This window comes from Trachurus japonicus, chromosome 14, assembly GCF_045865225.1.
Source record: "Trachurus japonicus isolate A0001 chromosome 14, Traja_1.0".
Taxonomy (NCBI): domain Eukaryota; kingdom Metazoa; phylum Chordata; class Actinopteri; order Carangiformes; family Carangidae; genus Trachurus; species Trachurus japonicus.
The window spans coordinates 2,720,485-2,737,964 of NC_140920.1; the positions used below are offsets into that span (position 1 = coordinate 2,720,485).

The 17,480-nt window shown below is 36.5% G+C and overlaps 1 protein-coding gene and 1 long non-coding RNA gene across 4 annotated transcripts in view; one reads left to right on the plus strand and one right to left on the minus strand.

Moving 5' to 3' along the window:
• The window catches only part of LOC146974014 (uncharacterized), a 189,253-nt gene that overhangs the window by 79,134 nt on the left and 92,639 nt on the right, over positions 1–17,480 (minus strand). The gene's annotated exons all lie outside the window — the stretch shown is intronic.
• Positions 26–6,361, plus strand: rbmx2 (RNA binding motif protein X-linked 2). Of its 3 annotated transcripts, none has more exons than XM_085796996.1 (7): positions 26–78; positions 991–1,106; positions 1,203–1,254; positions 1,541–1,670; positions 2,607–2,793; positions 4,437–5,046; positions 6,297–6,361. In XM_085796996.1, exons 1-7 carry the CDS (start codon positions 74–76, stop codon positions 6,352–6,354), a joined length of 1,158 nt encoding a protein of 385 aa, XP_085653122.1. In that variant the 5' UTR covers positions 26–73; the 3' UTR covers positions 6,355–6,361. The 3 variants fall into 3 exon arrangements, with proteins under 3 accessions (XP_085653122.1, XP_085653123.1, XP_085653124.1); XM_085796997.1 differs by having other exon boundaries at positions 4,437–5,036; positions 6,317–6,361; XM_085796998.1 differs by lacking the exon at positions 6,297–6,361 and having other exon boundaries at positions 4,437–5,063.

Below are 17,480 nucleotides of genomic sequence, written 5' to 3' on the forward strand. Positions count from 1 at the left end.
TCAACTGCAAGTGGTTCATGTTAGCATTTCCGCATTAGCATTAGCGCCGTCGGCTCCTGTTGTGTAGTTCACCATGAAGTAAGTGAATATTTATACTTTTAAACAGGGTTATTTGCTTTTCTGTTTTACTATTTGTACTTTATTTAACATGTCACTGGTTCTATCTTCTGTTGTACGTCAGTCTGCTAACGTTAGCTGCTGCTAATCGATGACAAATGTTGATGGATAAGTTACATTCTGAGCCGCCTTCACTCATGGTCCTCTGCGTTGGTTTTACTTTTTATTACGAGTCAGTTGCCTAAATATTTATCAAAGTATAACATTTTGAATCCAAAACTTGTGGTAAAAATGTTCCTAAACTGATCAAACAACAACAACATAAAAATTAGCCAAAATGTGAATGGAGTTAGTTGGGTGTGTTGGTTTCACTAAGCTATTTTCATGAGCGATTTCTTATAGTTTCTCATCTGTACGTCTTGTAAGTTGTTGTGTATATCTGTTTTAAACAATGAACAAGTCAATTTATTTTTTGCAAACACATCATTTAAACTGCATACAGTTGCAAAATATCTGGGTAATACCCATAAATTGTCATTTTTAGTGTTGCACATAACGTATTATCTTCATCAGTATAGGTTTAAATACTTTTTCAGGATAATTTACCCAACACTGCTTGGTCTAAATCTTTATTTTTCACCATGCATTTTCTTGTATGTGTAATTGATTTGCATAATCTCCTCGCCTTTAGTCACTCTGGGGTGTAAAAGTAAATAAATACATAACTATTTTACTTTGTTGTGTCTTAGCCACAAGGGTTTAGATTATATCAATCAGACCATCCTCTTCCTCTTATCACTGTAACAAAAATGAATGGTGCATTCAGGTGCAAGTAGACATCATATCATTGGGCAGATTCTATAACACCGGATTGTACACAACATTTCACTAGAGATCCCAAATAAACTCTGTGTCCTCCTTCTCTCTCCTCAGTCCGCTAACGAAGGTGAAGCTGATCAACGAGCTGAACGAGCGGGAGGCCGATCTCGGGGTCAAAGACTCTGTTTCCTGGCACAGCGTGTACAAAGACAGCGCCTGGGTCTTTATCGGTACGTTGGATGATCCTCTTTCTTTAGTGAAGAAGGTCTCGCTCCCCAACACGTGGATGATGCATTGAATTTCCTTTTTTTTCTCTCTCTTTGCAGGAGGATTTCCATACGAGCTGACTGAAGGCGATGTCATCTGTGTCTTCTCCCAGTACGTACATCCACATCCACATCCACTCTCTCTTTCTATCCAGTCCAATCCAACTTTATTTGTTGAGCATAACATTACATATAAAATACAAATAAAATAAATGAAAAGGCATACAATATGTGGAAAAATCAGAGCCGTACAATAAAGAAAACAAAAGTACAATAAAAATCACATCAAATGAAGTCAACGTCTTACTAGTGATCAAATACCAAGGAGAAGAAGAGGTGGGTTTTAAGTCTTTAACACCGTGAGAGTATGAACTTACTTTCTCTGAAAACACACGCAGGTACGGAGAAGTCGTCAACATCAACCTGGTGCGTGACAAGAAGACGGGGAAGTCCAAAGGTTTCTGCTTCCTCTGCTACGAGGACCAGAGGAGCACCATCCTCGCTGTGGACAACTTCAACGGCATCAAGGTGAAGAAACTCACCGGTTTTAGTGTCTCGTCTTTATGTTAGTAGCAGGAGTTGTAGTTTAGTCGATCTTGTGTACAAATCTAATATTTTAGGTCTAAAAGAATGAATCTGAAGGTTTTTGTTTGAATTGCTCCGGAGCTGTAATACAAAGTCAAAAACAAACAGGAGCTTCAGACGACCTGTAAACATACTGAGCCGCCAACTTGACTCTCTCGCAAGACTTTGTATTAAAGCTCTGTTTACAAGAAATTTTAGACCTTAAAATGGCGGCGAATATCGCTACATTTTATTTTATTTTTTTAAGACGTTAGTTTAGGCGGCAGCTCTTTCCTGTTAAGGCGGCCGCCTTAACAGGAAAGCGCTGCGGGAAACCCTGAATATTTTTGGACAGGTCTTAAATTTTCTTATGCCCACCATGGGCAAGCATTCTAAAAAAATACATGTGCGAACCGGGAAAATGATTTAGGCGCACAGTGTGCGAGTAAAGATCACAACCTGCGATCGTTCAAAAACTACAAACCCCACAATTCTCTGGCCTCAACGCACCAATAACAGCAGTTACGCTGTAGGTGAAAAGAGGAAACAACGCCACACTGGTCCTGTTCTATGTTGTTCTTTCACACCGAATTTTCGCTTTGTGTCCGGTGAACACACCGTCACGTGTCGTTTATTCGTTACGTCCGCAGTGTGAAAGGCGAGACGCGATACACACACATTTTTTTTTGCGACGCGATACATGCAATTTTTTTTTTTTTCACTAAGTCAGCGAACTTTAATACTCTCAATGTGATAAACAGATTATTGTTGTGGTGATTGTATCCTGCATCATTTACTGTCCTTATATAGTAGTAGTAGTAGTAGTAGTAGTAGTAGTAGTAGTAGTGGTCGGTCGGCCGTTGGTTTGGTAAAAAGCTGAATTTGTGCTTCTGTCGTCAGATCAAAGGTCGGACGATTCGCGTGGACCACGTCAAAGACTACCGTCCCCCCAAAGACCACGAGGACATCGACGACATCACCAAGCAGCTGAGGGAGGACGGCTGCGCTCCCAAACTCCGTCAGCCGTCCTCGTCTTCCTCAGAGGAAGAGGAGCAACACAGCGTTCCCGTGAAGAAGCCCAAGAAAGGTGAGGAGGCCACTTCCTGTTGTCTTTGATCCACCCGACGCCAGATTTATGAGATTTACCAACACTGCGGATTCGTGTGCGCAACCTGACTGCAGAAAGAACCGGTTGTCATGGTTACAGCTATTTAACAGACACTAATGTTCAGGAAAATACTCTTAAACGATTACAAAACTATGTGGCTGTGAGGATTGATAGTTAAATTAAGCAATATACCACGACAGGCCGTGGTATAGCTCATTATACCACGGCTAAGGGGCGTTGTTCGGTCCGACGCGAAGCGGAGGTATAATGTATAATTAGAGTGGTATAATGAGCATTTATATAACACGGACTGGAGTGATATATTGCTTTTATAAAACAGTTACCAATAATGACAATATGAAAGAGGGATACGCAATCAATTTCATGTAGTTTTATTCAACCAGAAATACATATTATCCAATAAAACAGCCTCACTGTGGAAAACTAGTCCCCCCTCTCCAGACGTTAGCTCCAAGTAGCTCTGCATCTGGTCTTTTCCTCTGTCACTGCTCAGTCCCCTCTACCATTGTTAACCCTCTGGAGGTGAAAGTTTAAACCTTAAACATGTCAATTCAACTACTTTATTCCGTTTTTTAACATCGTAAAAACACCAACTGTCTTTTGCTACGGACTGCAATAGTCCGTTGCCATGGATACATGACAACAACTTCCATTCATACCAGTCATACGTGCCTGAGGCGGAGTGATAGCCTACGCTGTGATGAGGCTTTAGAATAGTAGCCGTGGTATATTATGCTCATTATACCACCACCATCAGATCGCCGGATTTCACCTTTCCGTTTTATAACGTTAATTAATCTTAGCTTGCTTTCTATTAGTATGTGACCTCGTCTTCAGTCACTGTCGTAGTAAACATTTCACAACTCATTGGCTTAAGTTATAACGTTACAGCTGTGTCTGTGGGCATATTTAGCTTCATCACCATTCAAACCAACGTACAGTACAGGTCAAAAGTTTGGACACACTCGATGCATTTCCTTTATTTTCATGACTATTTACATTGTAGATTCTCACTGAAATTCCACTAATGAACCCTGACAAGGCAACACCACCTGTGAAGTGAAAACCATCTTCAGGTCAGGTTCACCTCTTGAAGCTCATCAAGAGAATGCCAAGAGTGTGCAAAGCAGTAATCAGAGCAAAGGGGGGCTACTTTGAAGAAACTAGAATTGGTGGGGGCAGAGATAGAGGAGGAGGAGGAAGAAGGAGAGGAAGAAGAAAGAGAAGACAAAGAAGAAAAGACGTGTTTTCAGTTATTTCACACTTTTTTGTTAATTCCACATGTGTTCATTCATAGTTTTGGTGCCTTCAGTGAGAATAAAGGAAACACATTGAATGAGAAGGTGTGTCCAAACTTTTGGCCTGTACTGTATCTAACACGTTATATTGCTCGAAATTAATCGCCAATGTACTATTTTCTCTCTCGTTTGCCTTGAAAGGGGTGCGAGTTGACTGTATTCTGTAAAAAATTGCGCGTTTTGTTATTTTTATCAAAACAATTAGTGCAACTAACAGCACAAAAAGACACGATCGCTGCTCTCTTTTGCTCTCTCAGTGACGTAGACGTCTAATCCCTCTATACTTCCTGTTTCGTTTTTCAGACAAAAAGGAGAAAAAGAAAAAGAAGAAAGAAAAGAAGGAGAAGAAGAAGGCGGAGAAAGAGAAGGAGAAAGAGAAGAAGAGTCGGGCGACCTCCTCCTCCTCCTCCTCTCCATCGCCGCCGCCTCCTCCTCCTCTTCATCGTGTTCCTCCCACGACCGCCGCTGCCGCCGTCGGCCCGGTCAGAGTGAAAGAGGAGAAGGAGGACGTCGGCTACGACAAGTACAACCAGAGGGGGGCGTTGCCGGGGCGACACGAGAACGGACAGAGAGCGAGGGACAACGAGAGACTATGGAAGGAAGAGGAGGAAGAAGAAGAGGAGAGGAGGAGGAGAGATGAAGACAGGAGGAGGAGGGACAGAGAGGGAGAGAGGAGAAGAGAGACGGACTGGGACCGAGATTATGACAGAAGAGACAGAAGAGAAACGGACAGAGACAGAGATAGAAGGAGAGATTTAGACAGAGAGGGAGAGAGGAGAAGAGAAACGGATAGAGACAGAGACAATGACAGAAGACGAGAGATGGATAGAGACAATGATAGAAAAAGAGAGACAGACAGAGACAATGATAGGAGAAGAGAGACGGACAGAGACAGAGAAAGCAGTAGAAGAAGGTAGACAGAAGACAGAGAAACAGAAGAAAGGCCAGCAGCACTCGTGTCCTTCTCATTGTCCTTTATTACATACTGCGTCGGCGCCAGGGGCGTTGCTAGGAATTCTGGGCCCCCTTAAAGAATACTAAAGTGGGCCCCTCCCCCTAACTTTTCCAGTTTTTTTTCTTAGACTATTATCATTTAGCCTACTTTGTTTTGATGCTAATGCAGCATTACACTGCAAAAACCGAAGTATATTACCAAGAATATTTGTCTTATTTCTAGTCAAAATATCATTTCTAGTCAAAACAAATCTCATTATACTTAAAATAAGACACATCATATTAAAAGTAGCTTGTTTTTAGACACTTTTTTAATCCTTTCAAGCAGATTTTCACTTGAAATAAGTAGAAAAATCTGATAGTGGAGCAAGTTTTTCTTTCTTATTACAAGCACAAAAAACACGATTTCACTGGCAGATTTTTCCACTTATTTCAAGTGAAAATTTGTTTGAAACAAGTAAAAATTTATCTAAAAACAAGTTCATTTTTAGGTTATGAGTCTTATTTTAAGTGGAAAGAGATAAGCTTTGACTTATGAGACAAATATTCTTGGAAAGATGTTGAGTTTTTACAGTGTACTATGAGTATTAGTCAGGGTCTTACGCAGAATAAATCAGTCATACAAAGATTAGACTACTGGGTTTTTTATGGGCCCCACTGGGCGCTGGGCCCCTAGAGTTATCATCACCTTTCTCCCCTATACAACGGCCCTGGTCGGCGCTTAACATGCACAGACCGGTTTGGACAACGTCTTCCTCAGTGTGCAAAATTCAGCAGGAAGTGATGCATTTAAATACTCACAGGTGTGGTTAATCACTTGATTGATCAGTATAAACATTCGAGACAAATAACAAATTACAGACATAAGAAAAATAGAAATATAATGTAGAAAAATGTAACAATATATAGAAAAATATAACAAATATTCAACAACCCATGAACGACATGATTAACCACACCTGTGAGTATTTAAATGCATCACTTCCTGCTGAATTTTGCACACTGAGGAAGACGTTGTCGAAACCGGTCTGTGCATGTTAAGCGCCGACGCAGTATGTAATAAAGGACAATGAGAAGGACACGAGTGCTGCTGGCCTTTCTTCTGTTTCTTTAAGTTTATCTTTTGGCCGTGCACCTCTTTAGTTTGTTCCTGAGAGTTTTGTTGGTGCTGGAGTGCGTGTTTTTCTTTGTTTTTTAGACAGAAGACAGAGACAGTGACAGAAAAAGAGAGACAGACAGAGACAATGATAGAAGTAGAAGAAGGTAGACAGACACCACGGATTCGTCAGCGTCTCTCAGGTTCCTTCAGTTCTGTGTAAAAATGTCTCTGTGTGACGTCAGGGGGACACGTCCAAAGTGTCCCTGCTCTGTAAAGTGAAACGTTTATGTTGTTGGTTGATTTAATTTTTGTAATAAAAAAACAAAAACAGTTTATTCATTGGCTGTTCATTGCTATCAGAGTGAGTTTCAAACTGGATTCATGTCGGACGTTCAGCAGAGAAACGTTTTAAAAGACAAACACGGACACGATGACGTCAGCCTGACTGATGTTTTGAAAGGTGCAGGTGAACTGGATCCTCTATTACTTTATTGATCTCTGGGATGAAATTCAGAATTATTTTATTGATCCCTGGAGGGAAATATTTCTTTGTTGCAAACTCCTGAATAGTAAGAGAAGTCGACACAAAGTGAGATATACATACATAGATCAATAATATATTATTACTAACATAAAAGCAGAATAAGAACAGAATAAATAAAAATATGTACCGGTACTCATATGTACCTACATGTATTTGGCGTTTAGTAGCAGCCGGTGACTGAGTTCGATGAGGTTGTGAATTCAAGTTGATAGTGTAAAACTGTGATGATATTAATAACCATTTTCCAGGCTGAGACGTGTACTCCTGTGTCGACTGTCGAGTGTTTTTTGACTTGAAATGAGTCAGTTTTTACTTTTGTGAGACAGTTTTTCTTGCTTTATTAACTGGTTTTTACACCGCAGACCCGTCTTCAACACCTCTGTGAAACACCACCATGTAAAACTTGTCTGTGGCCTCAGGACATATGATACAACTCAATGTCCTTTGACACGTGAGTGATATGTCAATGTGTGTCATTTTTACAGGGTTCCTACGCAAGTATGGAAAGTATGGAAAAGTATGGGATTTGATTTTATACATTTCCAGGTCTGGAAAAGTATGGGAAATGGAAACTATTGTATGGAAATATATTTATCTTAATATTTATCTGGGTTTGGTCTCATCTGAAGTTATTTGGGTTAATTATTTTGTACGCGCTATTGTACCTAGCGACAATCTCCAGGAAATGATTTGGTGTTTTAATGAAAACAAATGATAAATTGCATGCTTTTTTTTTATAATATGCACATCTATTTACTCAAATATCACAAATAATTAGATTTTTTTTTACCGGGAAGTCTGGAAAAAGTATGGAATTTGGAAATTTCAAATGTGTAGGAACCCTGTTTTTAAATAGTCACAATTTATTAAAATGAATGAATTGTATGTTCATGAGGTCCCCCCCCCCCCCCTGAATTTCTTAAACACTAAATTAACAAAGTTTAACCCTAAACAGTTGTCAGCATCTAATTACAGCTTCAGGTTCAGGTTCAGGCTACTTTATTGACACCCATGGGTAAACTAGTTTCGCAGTCGAGAGTTGAAACAACCAACACAATTCGAACAATCAACACAAGAAACAAATTAGAATCGACAGACAGTGCTGCAATCCATGAAATAAATATAAAAGCATGAAATAAAAACAAATAATTGAAATAAAGTCACCATTTTGCAAAAACTTTTTCACTCAATAAAACACATTGTGCATAATATTAAGCACAGGTTGTAAAGGTCAAACATAATTGAAACTCGTTTTTGCCAATAACGAGATGAAACCAGACCAGAACCTCTAGTAGGCCTAGGTAAAACTGTAACTGTTACTGGGTTGTTGTGAGTATAAAACATAAAATAATTATCTTTATAGAATAAACTGCAGCTACATACTCTGATCATTGTGTTTTTATTTTTTTATTTCACTATATAAAGTAATGACCAGTGGTGCTCTGATCTTGATCTTGATCTTGATCTGAGTTGGATTTTGAGCACCGACTAAACGGTTTTACAGCGTGTGTACACACATATCACACATGAAACTTCCCAGGTTTATCACTCACATTAAGACAAATATTTTTTGTATTACAGGTTTTGTCAAATTTTATGTTTAAATATGTAAATGAGGCAATATCTGATGAAATATGCGCTAATTTGCATACATTTCCAGAACAGAAATCTGAACAATGGATAAAGCTACTTTCAAAATTCTTGTTTTATTTTGTTGACATATTAGAGTCTTTAGTTTTTACAGAGGAGGATTTTGGATATCTCTTTTTAACACTCTGTAAATGAGGAAAATACTGTCACCAGCCCTAAAAAAAATCCAATTTCGCCCTGTTTTTAGGGATAAAATGTTGTATAAATGAGGCTGTGAATGATATATCAACAATCCCCTCTGTAAAAACCTTCAGAATATAGAAAGGGATCAAAGTGGAAGGTTTGGTGTCTGTAAGTGCTGCTGAAGTGGAGATTTCTAGCTCAGAGTCTGAGTCTGAAAAACTCTTTTTGAGAAAACGGCCTTTAAAGACTTGGACTGTAAAATTACATAGGTTGCAGATATGGAGGAGATGACAATGATGACAATTTTTGGAGCCTACATCATTGTTCAGGAGAGAAAAAAGCTTTACAATGATACCTGACATGACATGTGTTAACTTTTTGTAAATTTAGGAGAAATCTACAGACGAAAGAGACAAAATGAAGTAAAATAACCAACTGAATGTGGATTTTCTACCATTTCTTTTGACTTTTCTGAAAGAATACATCATGTTAAGGAAGAAAACTAGCCCAAAATCTCAAAACTGAACAGTGTTTTTGCCTGTTAGTGTCTCACAAGAAAACTGTGTAATTGCAACTTCTTACCCTTGCAGTAAACTCTCATTTACTGCAGCAGTTCATGGATTTTTTTTTTTTTTTTGCTGACTGTCGTAAAACAATGAGAGTCATAAAACAATTACAAAAGAGTTTCAGTCTGGGGCTCCTGCATGCAGCAGCAGCAGCACACTACAAAAACTCTTGTCAAACTAATCTCTTTCCACTTAAAATAAGACTCATCGCCTAAAAATGAACTTGTTTTTAGATCATTTTCACTTGTTTCAAACTAAATTTCAATTGAAATAAGTAGAAAAATCTGCCAGTGAAAGCAAGTTTTTTGTGCTTGTGATAAGAAAGAAAAACTTGCTCCACTGTCAGATTTTTCTACTTATTTCAAGTGGAAAATCTGCTTGAAAGAAGTAAAAAGTGTCTAAAAACAAGCTACTTTTCAATGTGATGAGTCTTATTTTAAGTAGAATGAGATTTATTTTGACTAGAAATGACATTTTGACTAGAAATAAGACAAATATTCATGGTAAGATTTTGAATTTTTGCAGTGCAGGTCTGTCATTCCCAGTCTGTCTCCAGCCTTCTGCATGCAGCACCTTTGACCTTTGACCTTTGACTCCTAGCTACACCTGCCAGAGCTGCACTCCCTCACATGATAAACCTGCGTATTGTTCCTCTATCGCTCCTCTCCATCTCTCCCTCCTCTCTCTCTCTCTCTCTTGTCAAGGATTGTGACTGTGATCCCTCTCTGCTGTCGAGTTAATGTTTGATTCGCCACCGCAGATATAAAAGCCCCTCTTTGCCCCAGCGGCTCTCAGTGAAGCTGCTTTTCATCACCTGAGTCGTATCGTATCTTGTGCTCATCTGACATTAAAGTTCCTCCGGTCTTGTCTGGTGTCGGAGAGACATCTGGATTTTCTTTCTTTTTTTTTTAATTTTCTTTTTTGGTTTTGTTGTTCCTTGTGTTTTCCATCATGATGCGGAGACTGATGCTCATTCTGAGGTGGATTTGGTTCCACAGAAACTACCTCATCATCCTGTTGACGCCCCTGTCCATCATCGCTCTGCCGCTCGCATGCCCCAGCTCGGTGAGTTGGTGCCATTATTGTCAGAAAAATAATCGTGGTATTACGATTATTATCACGATTATTATGCATCAATACATTTCACAACACTATGTGTAAAATAAGAAATAGGCTAAATGTAATTACATTAGTCATCTCTTAATATAGGACCAGTTACTAAGTGTTTGAAATATTTAAGTCATTAATTGTCATCTATACCAAATATTTAAGTTTATTTTAATCATTTTTTAATCACTAATATTTACATACCTATCAATGAAGTGTTACGTAAATGGACTGTGCATTTTCCTTTATTTTGATGCACATCTGTCGATATATACACTGCAAAAACTCAAAATCTTTCCAAGAATATTTGTCTTATTTCTTGTCAAAATGTCTCATTTCTAGTCAAAACTAATCTCTTTCCACTTAAAATAAGACTCATAACCTAAAAATTTACTTATTTTTAGATCATTTTCATTTGTTTCAAACTAATTTTCACTTGAAATAAGTAGAAAAATCTGCCAGTGGAGCAAGTTTTCTTTACTTTCTTATTACAAGCACAAAAAAATGATCTAAAAACAAGTGAATTTTTAGGTGATGAGTCTTATTTTAAGTGAAAAGAGTTTAGTTTTGACTAGAAATGAGACATTTTGACAAGAAATAAGACAAATATTCTTGGAAAGATTTAGAGTTTTTGCAGTGTATTACGATTATTATCACGATTATTATGCATCAATACATTTCACAACACTATGAACGTGTAAAATAAGAAATAGACAAAATAATTACAATTACATTAGTAATTAATTTAATTTAATTCAGTTTATTTGATAGGGACAATGCAGGTTAACATAGTGACACTTCCACTCGTTACAAACAAGTCAATGTGACTGATGTTCTGCATACAGAGTCTCTGTAATCTCTTAATATAGGACCAGTTCATTAATTAATCCCCAGGGGGAAGTGTTTGAAATATTTAACTCATTAGTTGTCATCTATACCAAATATTTAAGTTTATTTTAATCTTTTTTTTTAAAATTATTTTATTACAAATGACACTGATATTTAAATTCCTATCAATTACTGTAAGTGTTACGTAAATGGACCAGTATCTGTGCATTTTCCTCTACTTTGGCTGCACATCTGCCGATATATAATCTAAATTGTGGCGTTTATACTGCGATTAATTGTGAAAACAAGTAATCCATGACATCCCTATGTGTGTGTTATTTGTGTGTGTGTTGTGTGTGGAGGTAACATTGTGTGTTTCACTGTGTGTGTCCTGGCTGAAACAACATCACCGCTGTCTTTACAGATTCCTGTTTGCATGTTCATGTTTGCTCTGTCGCTCAGTGTCACAGAGATTAGATACAAGCTGTTTTTTTTTAACTCATTGATAATACTTGTTCACTTTATCAACACCTGTGTGTGTGTGTGTTTGTGTGTGTGTGCACCTTTATACTGACCTTCACTGGGCTGCTATAGTGCTACTGACTGACACTTTTACATTATTACGTACTGAATGCACCAGAAACCAACCGGCAATGAGCAGCAGCTGAAATGATTAGTCAGTCAGTAAGTTATAAATTAAAGTCATAGCTTATAAATTAATTAATGGGGAAAAATGCCAAAGGACTGACTGGCGCCATCGTCTCAATGTCAATGTGAACTCAACAGGGGGTTATTAACTGTAATAATGAATAATAAAGTGGCAGAAAATGACAGAAAACAACACATTTATGCATACAAAACATAAATTATTTAACTTTCATAACTTGTAGTAGTTGTTTCTAAAAGTTAATAATAATATATTGATGTACACACTGCAAAAACTCAAAATCTTTCCAAGAATATTTGTCTTATTTCTAGTCAAAACTAATCTCTTTCCATTTACAATAAGACTCATCACCTACAAATGAACTTGTTTTTAGACAATTTTCACTTGTTTCAAACTAATTTTCACTTGAAATAAGTAGAAAAATCTGCCAGTGGAAGCAAGTTTTTTTTGTGCTTGTAATAAGAAAGAAAAACTTGCTCCACTGTCAGATTATTTTAGGCGAAAATATGCTTGAAAAGACGTAAAAAGTGTCTAAAAACAAGCTACTTTTTATGCAATGAGTCTTATTCCTATAATGAGAGATTTGTTTTTGACTAGAAATAAGACAAATATTCTTGGTAAGATTTTGAGTTTCTGCATAGTGCATGTATCTGTGCATACATTTAAATGTTTTTCATGCCTTTGCAAGTACTTGAAAGATGCAATAATCACATATCAACACACTTCAATAGCAAAGAGACTCTGCTGGAGGATAAAGTTGGTAATTTACATATTTAACGGATTACAATGAGTTATGGTGTCCAGTTTAAAGCACTTGATCCTGCAGAAAAGAACTCGTTGTGCTGTCATGTGACCTGCATGTACCTAATACTGTACATCACATGTGCATGATGATGAATGGATGCTGTAAATGGACAACAGCTTAATTGATTAGTGATTACTTTATGATCGGATGAAGAACAAAAGTGCAAATCATAAAGATGGCTGCCTCAATGTTCACTCCAACACAACACAACATTATTGCAACAACAATTTTAACCACGCACTGCAAAAACTCAAAATCTTTCCAAGAATATTTGTTTTATTTCTTGTCAAAATGTCTAAATTTTAGTCAAAACTAATCTCTTTCCACTTAAAATAAGACTCATCACCTAAAGATTAGCTTGTTTCTAGATAATTCTCACTTGTTTGAAACAAATTTTGGTAACACTTTCTATGAGGCCCCTCCTTATAACGCATTATGATGCGATCATAATGCAGTTATAATGAGGTTATAATGATTTATAACTAGTGTTATAATGACTTATACATGTTCATGATGTGTTATAATAACAATTATAAGCAGATTATAATGTTTTTTTATAATGTTTTATAAGGGCTTAAGCATCATAATGTATCATAAAGTATTATAACTATTCTCTCATGAACGCATTATAATCACAGTTATTATACATTATAACATTATAATAATTTATTATAAGTGTTATGTCAAATAATGGCTGTATGAAATGGTATAATGCTTAAACAGTGATTATAAACCATTATAAGCGGTCAGTGGATGCGTTAAGTAAAGTGAGGACACTCTGGTGGGTTATAGAAAGTCATGATACATTATAAGTTGTTTATAAGCTGTCATTGGATGCTTTAAGTAAAGTGAGGACACTGGTGGGTTATAGAAAGTCATGATACATTATTAGCTAGTTAAAAAATCAATACAAGTGGTCATACTTTGCCTAAGGTCCATGTCCCTCTGGCACCCTCTAGAGGGCACTTCTATCCAACACTTTATTTTCCCATGATCCATTGCGTCACACCACAACGGAAGTCGGTTTTCAACCCCGTAGTAGCATTCTAGCGAGCGGCTAACTGGTAGCGTTAGCCACCGGTGTAGGCACCAAATGTGGGGGCTCCGGGCTGCCAAAACCGCCCTGACTAATCTGATGTTTTGTCAAGTCTACAAAACGAATTACCGAACAAACACCACCGCTTCTGTGTGCACGGCACGCCTCTGCAACTAGTCATGGCTATCGTAGCCGTTAGCTTTGCTGCTGCTGACGGCTAACAGCAGCAGCAAACATACATCAGGACGTCAGCTGTTAAAACCCTCCCGTTGTCGGACACAACATGAAACTACTCCAGTTAGCTCAGTCATGTTGGAACTAGGATATCCGCTGGAAAAAATATTTTTTTCATGGGCTGTTTATTGAGTTATTTAAGACACTGCTAACGGCTAACAGCTAACGTTAATCTAAAATGTAATGAATGGAGTGTCATGGCGACACCCAGCGTCGTTCTCCGGAAAGTGGTGGATAGGGTCAACAAGAAAACAGAATTATTAAGTGCCTGGTCAAAAACAGAAAGTGGGGATATAACATCTGTTAAATTTTAACTACAGACAACTTTTAATCTTAAAAAAAAAAGAAGGGTGCCAGAGGGACATACCTTAGGCAAAGTATGACCACTTGTATTGAATTTTTAACTAGCTAATAATGTGTCATGACATTCTATAACCCACCAGAGTGTCCTCACTTTACTTAAAGCATCCAATGACAGCTTATAAACAACTTATAATGTATCATGACTTTCTATAACCCACCAGAGTGTCCTCACTTTACTTAAAGCATCCAATGACAGCTTATAAACAACTTATAATGTATCATGACTTTCTATAACCCACCAGAGTGTCCTCACTTTACTTAAAGCATCCAATGACAGCTTATAAACAACTTATAATGTATCATGACTTTCTATAACCCACCAGAGTGTCCTCACTTTACTTAACGCATCCAGTGACCGCTTATAATGGTTTATAATCACTGTTTAAGCATTATACCATCTCATACAGCCATTATTTGACATAACACTTATAATAAATTATTATAATGTTATAATGTATAATAACTGTGATTATAATGCGTTCATGAGAGAATAGTTATAATACTTCATGATACATCATGATGCTTGAGCCCTTATAAAACATTATAAAAAAACATTATAATCTGCTTATAATTGTTATTATAACACATCATGAACATGTATAAGTCATTATAACACTAGTTATAAATCAGTATAACCTCATTATAACTGCATTATGATCGCATCATAATGCGTTATAAGGAGGGGCCTCATAGAAAGTGTTACCCAAATGGTCACTTGAAATAAGTAGAAAAATCTGCCAGTGAAAGCAACTAGGAAGAAAAACTTGCTCCACTATCAGATTTTTCTACTTATTTCAAGTGAAAATCTGCTTGAAAGAAGTAAAAAGTGTATAAAAACAAGCTACTTTTTAATGTGATGAGTCTTATTTTAAGTATAATGAGATTTGTTTTGACTAGAAATGACATTTTGACTAGAAATAAGACAAATATTCTTGGTAAGATATTTGAGTTTTTGCAGTGCAGCATTAGATAAGACAAAAACATTCACTTTGTCTCTTTTAGACGTTTTAACACAGTTGATTAATTTCAAACTATCCTTTATTGTTTCCCTCTTTACAGTGTTCATTAATAACAATTAGTGTCTAATTGTTTTAATTCATTTACTTTATATCTGATTTGTCTTGTCTTGTCTACCAATCACAGAGCAGCATTGTTCAGCCTCTCTCTCCGCTGTGTCCAGTTGGTTTAACGATGAACCTGGCTACTTTTTTACATTTGGCCCTTGTTATTCCTTAGAATAGATAACCTAATATACCTCTGTGACTTTATTGACCCGGTACCACCGCTTTACAACTTGTGTCAAAGGGTGACACAAGGGATTTTTGCTTTTGCTGCACTCTGCACACGCTAAGCTAAGTCCTTTACAGCTCGTTTTAAATCCCATCTCATCTCATCAAGTGGTTTATCGATTTAACTTCATCTGTTATTGTCCTTGTTAAGCTTTTTATAATATTGTAGGCTATGATATGAACACTGCAAAAACTCAAACTCTTACCAAGAATATTTGTCTTATTTCTAGTCAAAACAAATCTCATTCTACTTAAAATAAGACTCGTCACATTAAAAGCAGCTTGTTTTTAGACACTTTTTACTTCTTTCAAGCAGATTTTCACTTGAAATAAGTAGAAAAATCAGATTTTGAAGTTCAGTCCATTGGTCCATTGGAGCAAGTTTTTCTTTCTTATTACAAGCACAAAAAACTGCTTTCACTGGCAAAACAAATCTAATTATACTTATAATAAGACTCAAATAAGACTCATCATATAAAAAGTAGCTTGTTTTAAGACACTTTTTACTCCTTTCAAGCAGATTTTCACTTGAAATAAGTAGAAAAATCTGATAGTGGAGCAAGTTTTTCTTTCTTATTACAAGCACAAAACAGTTTTTCTAGATTTTCTACTTATTTCAAGTGAAAATTAGTTTGAAACAAGTGAAAATTATCTAAAAACAAGTTAATTTTTAGGTGATGAGTCTTATTTTTAGTGGAAAGTGTTTAGTTTTGACTAGAAATGAGACATTTTGACAAGAAAGAAGACAAATATTCTTGGAAAGATTTTGAGTTTTTGCAGTGAAAGGTTCTATTATCATTTACTGTACAGATATTAAACTGTTTTTATCTCTCTCTAACTCTCAAGAAAGCAAATAGGTGCATTTGTGGAACTTTTTCTTTGAAATACATGGTGAATATGACACAAGATAACCTAAGACCTATTCACTATCATGCAGATAGTAGGCTATACTATATTATACTAATGTAAGAGCAAAAATGCAGTTGCAGAAACTTCAGTAATTCGTTTTCCATTTATCTGACTTTCTCTTCAGTTTATAAAACTAAAGTTTGTGAGCTGCTGAGTTGAGCGAGGTTTCCCCCATGTTGCGTTGCGTGGCAGTGGAAAGTTTTGCATCGTCGGGGAGTTTAAACAGTCTTTAAAGAAAGAGGATTTAGTTTTACAGTGAACCCATAAAGAGTTATCATCAGAGACAAGAGCACGACAAACTGTTTGTTTTTTACGATCAAGGGTTGCTGCTATCTGCACGGGTAAAACTCTTATTGCCTTTAAAGAGACGCCGAAGATAAGGCGAAGGACGCGAAAGATGAAATTCTGCAAATGCTTTGTGTGTGTCTGCAAAGTCATGTCATATATAATATAAAATCTTTTGGTAACACTTTAGATTAGGATACACATGTTCACCATTAACTAGGTGCTTATTAATATTATATAAGTAGCTTACTAGCTCCTTATTAGTAATTATTAAGCACGTATTAACACCTTATTCCACTACATAGCCTTATTCTACCTAGAAATTAAGATTTTTCCTGATATTAACTCCTAATTATGGCTTATTCATTGTAAATTAATGCATTAATGCTATACTAATTACTGTTCTTGTGCTACTGCCCCTGTACAAGGCCCCAATAACCCACTGGTTATTCACATTCACATTATTCAGAAGCAACAATGCATTAATTTACAATGAATAAGCCATACTTAGGAGTTAATATCAGGAAAAACCTTAATTCATGCTGTAATAGAGGTAGAATAAGGCTATGCACTGCAAAAACTCAAAATCTTACCAAGAATATTTGTCTTATTTCTAGTCAAAACAAATCTCATTCTACTTAAAATAAGACTCATCACATTAAAAAGAAGCTTGTTTTTAGACACTTTTTACTTCTTTCAAGCACATTTTCACTTTAAATAAGTAGAAAAATCTGATAGTGGAGCAAGTTTTTCTTTCTTATTACAAGCACAAAAAACTTATTACAAGTGAAAATACGTTTGAAACAAGTGAAAATGATCTAAAAAAACAAGTTTGTTTTTAGATGATGAGTCTTATTTTAAGTGGAAAGAGTTTAGTTTTGACTAGAA